Genomic DNA, 8857 nt, shown 5'->3' with positions numbered 1-8857 from the left:
GAGGCCCGTTCGCTGTGAGGACGGGACATCCCAGCCGGTGGCGTCGGCTGTACCTGCCCTGCAGCTTCGTCTAAAACCGTTTCGCTTTGCTCCTGTCGGAAATGTCGTTACTGTGTAGGTTTCAGTGATGACAAAAATTTACTGCCATAGGCCAAACCTTTGTGCAGCTTTTGGCAGGTGTTCATCAATACTTTCTCCTTAAAATGGACTTCTAGGTGGAGCAGTATTGTAGCGTTGGCTGTGCCTGGTATCAGCAGCTTGTTGCGTCCCAGAAATTCTGCTTCTGTGTTTATCAAAGATCACACTTAATTGGCTTAACCGTCAGGTCCACGAGGCCGCTGTTACCAGCACTTTGCTTTAAAAGCAAAGTTAAATAGTTAAGAGGTGGAACGCTTCAGGAGCGATAGCAGTGTGTTACAACTGTTAGGTTTTTTTTAGGATTTTGTTAAATTGCTGCTTCTTTAGGCAGATGTGGTACAGAACTGGACAGCGAGAGGTTGGATACCTAGCTCACGTTTGACTGGTTTTTTACGCTGATTATAGGCTTAGTCTTACAAAACTGAGATAACTGAAAAATTGGAGGGGAGGAAAAAATGCTCAATTGCCTTCTTTGCACAGTCAAGCAAATTTTAAAAGTGTAGGAAATACACCTAGTCCATCTGGTAGACACATACGTGCTGTCCGTGATCCTGACAATGACTGGCAGGTTAGACTACTTGCTGCTTACAGATGCAGCTTGTTTACCATGAGTACCATGGTTTTAAACAGCATCCTCTACTACTGCTGTCTGACAGTTTGTTTCGATGAGCAGAGTTGCACAGTGGGTATAAAAAGGGAGTTAACAGTAGTCTTGGAGTTGTACTTTTGCATTTTTATTAGCACCAGACTTTGTAATCGCAGCTTACAGCCTTGTGGCTGAAAGCTATAGTTTTTCCTTTCTTAATGATTACAGAAGTTGTGGAGGATGTGTAAGTCTGTTTGCTTTCTTCTCTTGTGTTTTTTTTTTCATCTCATGTCCTTCTTTTCAACTAAAAAAGAAAAATGAACAAGAGCCTTTGTGACTCTGTTTCGTTATAAAACCGCAGCACTTTGGCTGGTAGCTGAGATCCTGGACTCCCTGGTCGGTTGCTGTCCATGATGAAGGAGAGAGGTTCTTGAGGGATATCTGCTTCTCAGCACCATCTTATTGTACTGACTGGCCCTCTCACCACCTCTGCATTGTGCCCGGCCTTTGTTGGAGAGACAAGTGAAGATTATAACCTAATCCACAGTTCTGAGATGCTTCACATAGGTTATTGTGCCTTTTAAAAATATGTGTTGTGGTAGGTAGTTTCGCTGCCTTCCTGAGGGTGTTACCTGTTGAATATACCAGTTCTGGCTGACGGGGGCGGAGAACGGAAGGAGGCTCTTTTGGGACACGTTTTCCAGGGAGTTCTGTTTCAGCTTTAAAAGGAATATACTTCATCGTTATGGCCAGGGCTCTGGCTCTTAGAGGAATGCTGTGTGTCAAGTATGCACCAGTGTTTGGGTTTTGCCACCTCCTCTCACTCGTCTTCACTTTTCTTGCTCGTGAGCAGTGAGCACCGGCAGCGCCTGTTGAGCCGAGAAGGAAAGCAGCTCAGATGAACCGAATCACTGCTGTTCTTGCTGTGCCCTGAAGGGCTTGCTGAGCAGAGGCGCTTTTCCTCTTGCACTGATGGAGGTTATAAAGCAGTGTGTCTTCTCTGTCTCTCTCCTCCCTTCCCCCAGCCAGCTGGATGGTCATTCTCGTGCTGCTACAGAACTGAGCATTTCCCTCGCAGCTGGAAAAATGCTGCGTCACTGGCAGGAACACAAGCACAGTTGTTCTCGCTGGGGGTCTCCCACACAAGGGGTTGTGTAGAATTCCAAGACACAGGGACGAGTGTATTCCTTTGTAGCCTGTGCTGTGGGCTGACAGCTTCATGTGAAACACCAGTGCCTAGATGTGATGAGTAAATTAACATTTTCAACAAAGAAATTTCTTGCATTTGAAATTTTCCTCTTCCTGAATTGATCTAAGAATTGAAAATCGAAGCAAACAATGATGTCACTGTTTACTGACCTACATTGAAAGAGCAAAGGTTGCAAATGAAATTCAAATAAAGTCCAAACATCAAGTTCTCTACCCTTGAGCTCTGCAAGTTTTTTTTCCCCCACGTTTTGTACAAGGAGACATCATTTACCGCTTTATTAAAGGCCAGTTGTGTTTTCACCAGCGTGTTACAAACCATATGGGCTAAGGGAGTCCTTGTTTAGAAAACAGCCTTTCTGGATCCACAAAAGGAGGCGGAAGGTGGGAGGTGATAGCTGAGTCAATATATTTAAGTACCGTTTGTCTTTCCTGGGGTGTGTGACAAAGTGATTCTGTCCACTGTTTTATTAGCAGAATTATGCTGTTAAACCAAATTTTCAAATCACACATTTTAAAGGGCTTCTTAAAAAAATGTGCTCCCTTGAAGATGGATGGCATTGAGCTAATAATGAAACAGTCATCTTAATTCATCACTGCACGTCTTTAATGTGAACATTTTCAGTGCTGTTTTTCAGTGGTCAAATATCGGAGGGGACAGAAGTGGAATGGTCTCCTCAAGTTCACCTGGGAGGAGAAAAAAAGAAACTTCTAAAGTGTGACATTTTCAGCCTCGTGGAAGGATTTGCCTCTCAGCACAAATGATTCCATGCCAAGAATATTAACATTTTTAATTTGAAATAATACCCTTCAAGCTTGAAGGCTGCATGTAAACGAAATTTAGGAGGAACTGTAGTTTGAGCTAAACTTGGAAGATATGTAAACCTTTAATTTAATTTCCCTTTCTCTGCCCAAGGCTGGCAATACATTTGCAGATCTCTGCTTGACTGAAGCGTGATTTCTGCTCTGTGAATGAGGTGGGGAGAGAAGTGTGAGCTCACAGCTGCCTGTGAAAATGAGCTCCCTCTTTAAATTAATTTGATACAGCGTTTTCCAGGATTATCTGTAGTGATTCCTTAACATTATGTTGTCTGAACACAAGGGCTTTTAAGTCTGTGCTTCTTTCTTCTCTCTTTGTCAAATCCCAAATTAATGAAAATTTTCCATGAGTTTCCTGACTTCATAATGTTTTATAAGAGTGTAGAACTAGAAGTCTCTCTCATCTGGGTAGGGGAATGAATCTTACCCAAACTTAGGTGCCTATATTTAATCTAATTGTCTAGATTCCCTTAGCAGACCACGGAGAAGCAGTCGGTTGTGTTTAGAGAGTAGCATCGTTGCAAAAAGTGGGTATTTGCTCCAAAATTAGATGGATTGCAAGTGTCTGCCGTTTTCTGCGGTCAGGGGCCAGGGCTTTGCTTTTCTTAATAATCGTAATGACCTTTTTAGAAACAGCACATGGATCTTTATAAGTCTGTGGATCAGAAGCTGCAGATAACTGGACTAGACTACAGAAGCCAAGCTCTTCTGAAATTCTTGTGTAAATTCTCATTTCCTCTGGCAAAACCAGTAACTGCCACTTCCACCTGCTCCAGTCCGAGTTTTTATCCAGTTGAACATTGTATTGCAGAAAAAGTCACACCATCCTGAAACATCACTTACCCTTTTCCTTCGCTCTATCACACCCGTGATTCATATCATCCCGTGATTGACTCGTGTATCCGGATCATCATGCGTTTTAATAATTTCCAATATGATGAATCCTGCACTTATAAGAAAAGTCTTCATTATTAGTCACTGTTATCAAGACTTTGCATCTGCTTCTGTTCAGTTTCACCCTATTTCTACTGTTCCAGCTTTCAAAAAAAAAAAAAAAAAAAAAAAAAAAAAAAAAAAAAAAAAAAAAAAAAAAAAAATCTGTGATAGTGTAATCCTCCTCTTTTGTCAGTGATGCATCTTAGTTTCTTGCCATCAGCAAATTTCCCTGGCATTTGGGTTTCCTTTTTTGTAGTATCAAAGCCACTGGTAAAAATAGTAAGCAAGACAACTTTCTAGACGTTTGCAGTTTCTGTGTCAGCTTTACTGCAACAGTGGGATCAAAGGAATAAAGAACTATGGTAATGGGAGAACAGTTTCTTCAAGGGAAGGTATCGGCTGTTCCTGTCGTGGGAACAGCTTGCATTTTAAATTCACCTCCATCATTTACAGAGCATTTAACGTTCCTTGAATTCTGAGTCTGAAGAAAAACTCTCATTCCCAGGTGAAAGACACTTATTTCTGACGTTCCCTGGTCAAAAGCGAAAAGCTGAGGCACTAATCGAACAGCCTCAGCAGTCAGGGGTCAGCGGTACAGGACAGACAGGCAGCTGGCACTCAGCTTTGACCCCAGAAACCGAACGTTGTCTTCCAGTGCTAACACTATCACTAAGGTGTGTGTGGTAGAGCCACGCACTAGTTTATTTCTTAGAGGGGACAGTTCCTCTAGTGTCCTAGGTGACCTGGCTCTGATGGCTGTCTGTTGCAGTCCCATCTCTCCTGGAGAGCAAGTCCGATAAAATATCACTGTGTCCGGTCAGTGCACAATTCTGCAGCATACTCTACGCGTCTGAGGACTCCAGGCTTCCATTATACCAGGATGACTGATGCATTTCATATTTCTGTTAGTTATTGCTTACATCTGCTTGTGCTTGAAGGCTTGGGTGAAAGCTTTTTACTTTTTCTGAATTTTTTTTTCCATTACATGGGCTAGGCTTCAGACAGCCCTGTTTGGGACAGCATGCTGAGTACCTGGAAACCATAGTACCATTTTAAGTTAATGGGAGGTTTGTGCATTTTTAAACTTGTTTTTTCCTTTTCTGCATGCTTTGATACTACAGACCACAGTATGGCTCTTGCTTAAGCATTAGATAAGCTCAAGTTACGGGTTCCTCACAGGAGGGTTTGATTCCAATAGATACACTGCAAAGAGAAAATTCTTTGCCCTGTTTTTGGTGGTGGTGGCATTATTCATGCACGGTTTGATTTCTTCCTACTTTATATAGTACCACTGGAGGCAGTTTACTTCATGCTAAGAACAGAACTTGAGGGGAGATGACTTTCAGCAGTAATAAAATCATGTCAGCCGAGAGTTGTGCTGTGAAATACGTGGGTTTTTTCAAATAAAATTGCTATTGCCAAGAATTCAGAATTTGTTTTTGTAAAAACCTTGCAAAATACATGCTCCAATAAATGTTCAGAAATTGTATTTGTGATCAAGTTGCATCATCATTTCTTCCTGGCTTCAGCTGTGAGCAGCTTTGAATGCAAGATTTCTGAAACACCATAAAAGTAACAGTTTTCTTCAGCACAAGCTTTTCAGTATGATTAGTTCAGAAGAGTGGATCTCCCTGATCGTGTGACTTCCCTGGCTACAGGTGATCTGTGTTATTTTCCCATGTGCGCATTAAACCATCTTTTTCTCTCATCGTCTTTCCCTTTTCAGATCCAGCTGTGGGACACGGCAGGCCAGGAGCGCTTCAGGAAGAGCATGGTGCAGCACTACTACAGGAACGTACACGCCGTTGTGTTTGTGTACGATATGACAAACATTGCCAGCTTCCACAGTCTGCCCTCCTGGATAGAGGAATGCAAACAGCACCTTCTTGCCAGCGACATACCACGGATACTTGTGGGAAATAAATGTGACCTGAGAAGCGCTATTCAGGTACCGACGGACTTGGCCCAGAAGTTTGCCGATACTCACAGTATGCCGCTGTTTGAAACCTCTGCCAAAAACCCCAATGACAATGACCACGTGGAGGCCATCTTTATGACGCTGGCTCACAAGCTTAAAAGTCACAAGCCCTTAATGCTTAGTCAACCCCCAGATCGCGATGACATACATATAAAGCCCGAACCAAAACCTGCCATGAGCTGCTGGTGTTAAATCGTAGTATCAGCTGTCATCTTGTCTTGTTCGCAAATGCTTCACGATAATGATCTTGGCAAAGCTCCAGGTTTTCGTAGCAGTTATAGCAAATCTCTTTGGCACTTTAATGTGTTTGTTTGCTGCTGGTGTTAAATCGTAGTATCAGCTGTCACCTTGTCTTGTTCGCAAATGCTTCACGATGATGATCTTGGCAAAGCTCCAGGTTTTGGTAGCAGTTATAGCGAATCTCTTTGGCACTTTAATGTGTTTGTTTGTTTTTTTTTAATTGGTGTAGATGTGCCCATCTCATGTTCTTGCACTTTGTAATTGTACTTCCTGAATTACTGAATTTTCACTATAAGTATACGGGACAGTAAACTTTCAAGTGAAGTCTTGACAAAGCGATTTTACTTGAGCTCTTGCTGCCTGAGATTGTTCTCACCACCTGTGGTAAGGTTAGAAATAGTAGGCCAGTTTACTAACAGTTTTGGTTTCTACTTGCATTGGAATTATGTAGGAGAGTAAGTGTTCTGTGAGCGCCAGCTGGCTTGATTTGTGGGTCAGTGAGGGGGGAGGTTTTTGGCGTCTGAAGGAATATTCGGTGACTGCTAGCAAACTGCTAAGCAAGTTCCTTTTTATTTTCAAAACAAAACCCAGGACTGTCAGATTAAGTTTGGTCTGTCAGGGCAGGTGCAAACTGCCGGCTTTTGGCCTGTCATCCCACTGTGACCCTTGTCTGTTCATGGAAACAGTAAGAGAATTGACAAACTTGTCCTTACCTCTAGACAGTTATTTGATACTTAAACCTCGTTGTTTTTTGTCATAATTAGCACGTAAAACTGAACTACGCATTCCTTCTTCTGGAAAGTACTGTAGCACAGGACGGGAGGTGGATTTGGGACTGTAACTGTCCATAGCCTCTCTGACCTTACCAAGAGTTCAGTGAGGATTTATGTCTGAGGATGCTGGGCGCGAGGTAACTGTCACAGGGTAAGTAGGAACACTTCAGTGAACAGAAGATGGAGTGAAGCTGTTTCAAAGCTAGGAGTTTCAGAGGGTTTTAGTGATGGTGAGCGCCTCTCAGATACCTTGAGAAAGCTTTTTACAACCAGCTTCAACACATGGTTTAGGGGGGGAAATGCTTAGGATGAAACTTTACGAATGTGAGACTTCCTTAAAGTACTTCTGAATACAATATAAATTAGATTTTGAAATATGGAGAAAATCTGCCAAATAGATGATCTGCTACAGATTTTTGAGCTAAAACCTGTGTGTCCTGTCATAGCTGTATGTGGGGCATCCTTGGCATTACTAATGCGAGTTAGTAATGTGTTGGGTCAGATGAGGGAGGGTACGCCTCTAGAACGATCTCCTCTGTTCTCATAACTGCAGCCGTTTCAGTTCAGTCCCGTCTGAAGGTCAAGTTTCACGATAAAAATGGTGCTAGGTCACACGTAATTACACAGAGCGAAATGTGAGCCGTAGAATGCAATCTGTGACTTCATTCCTATGCCGTGTCAAACGATGGTGACTTAAGATTTTAATGAATTGAAGTAAAAATGGTTGTTTCATTTGCAGTGTGTAGGGTGTGATGCTGACTGGAAACTAAATGGAAGGAAGGGTCGGTTGCGAAGCTGCCGCCCGAGTGATCACGAGTGTGTAGGGTGTGATGCTGACTGGAAACTAGATGGAAGGAAGGGTTGGTTGCGAAGCTGCCGCCCGAGTGATCACAGTAGAAACAAATTATTGAAACGAGGGAACTAGAATCAAGTAAACTATCACAATTAATGAGCTGTAATTGTACTGCAAGTTATACTGAGAAAAGAAAGATGCCTTTTTTCTAAGTTGAGGAAGAGCATTCAATCTGGTCTATTACGATTACGGCGTTAAAAAAGGATCTAAACAAAAGCTAGTATTTTTTTCCAGTGTAAAGCTACAACTGTGACAGCAGTTTTGTTTGGGAAATGTTTGTAAAAGGGAACTTTCGTATTCACTCTGAACCTTACATGACTAGAATTTGGTTTACAGTCCTTTCAGAAACAATTTTAACACTAGTGTCCTTAATGATTTTTTAAGAAAAGGATTGGTCTTAAATTTACGTGTATACTATTGTAAATAAATATGGTTTACAGTCCTCTTGGACAATTTGTTTTTCACTCACGTCCTTAATCCTTTTTCTCAAAAGGATCCATCGTAAACTATTTGTATAATATTGTCTGTCAACAAATAATTGTCTTTTTTTTTTTTTCAATAAAAAAAACCAGAATGGAGGATTCCAAAGTCAGTCAGTCAGGTTGGGGGTGGACATAAGGGAATTACGTAGCTACAGTGTCCTGTTAAATTTGATATCAGACATCTGCAAATCTCTTAAGCTTTATTTGAGTTACTCACAACCTGTAAATAAGGGCCCTCGTGTCATTCAGATTGTGTGGAAACGAGGTTTGTATAATATTGTCTTCAGCACAAAGCATGTTTTAACGGTTCTGCCATAAAGGTGCTGTGGTCATTGAGGCAGGATTCAGTGTGCTCCTGGCTTTCCGTGGTAACGTCCTGCCCACAAAGTTGATGTCCGAAGTACCGAATACTTTGTACATGTGTTTTCACTTTACCGGACTGTAAAGCTGGGTTATTTTGTATGTGTTGGGGGGAGGGCAAGACACAATCCCAGAAACCTAATAAATAAACTGGCTTTGCCACAAACTGATGTCCCTTGCTTTCAGTAATTGCCCTAGGAATGATGATAGCATTTCTTCCTGGAAAATCCATTAAAAAAACTGTAAGGGAGGAGAAAGTTTCTCATTTCGGTGTGTGTGGGTGACAGTTTTTTGACAGGCCATCACAATACCTGATCAACGGTCAGTGCCTTCTTGTGGCGGTTCTGAGTTGTCTGGAAGTGTCCGAAGCACCCACCTGACGATTCAGAGGCATCACTGGGATTTAATTAAATCCCAGAAGAATGGGAGGTGACACCACAGTTATAAAACTCAGAATTAATGATCCTTGAATTATGTCAAAACCCT

The 8857-nt window shown here is 42.0% G+C and overlaps 1 protein-coding gene across 1 annotated transcript; it reads left to right on the top strand.

The window, feature by feature from the left end:
• Positions 1-5411: 5411 nt before the first annotated feature.
• On the top strand, positions 5412-5855 carry RAB33B (RAB33B, member RAS oncogene family; the record flags this gene model as incomplete). Its single annotated transcript, XM_010134126.1, has 1 exon — positions 5412-5855. A coding segment is annotated over one exon (444 nt), but the record flags the coding sequence as incomplete, so codon positions are not given.
• Between the last annotated feature and the right edge of the window lie 3002 nt (positions 5856-8857).

This window comes from Buceros rhinoceros, unplaced genomic scaffold (assembly GCF_000710305.1).
Source record: "Buceros rhinoceros silvestris isolate BGI_N320 unplaced genomic scaffold, ASM71030v1 scaffold11574, whole genome shotgun sequence".
NCBI classification, from domain to species: Eukaryota; Metazoa; Chordata; class Aves; order Bucerotiformes; family Bucerotidae; genus Buceros; species Buceros rhinoceros.
Note: the sequence above shows the minus strand (reverse complement) of the source record. Positions and strands in the feature narration are given on the sequence as shown.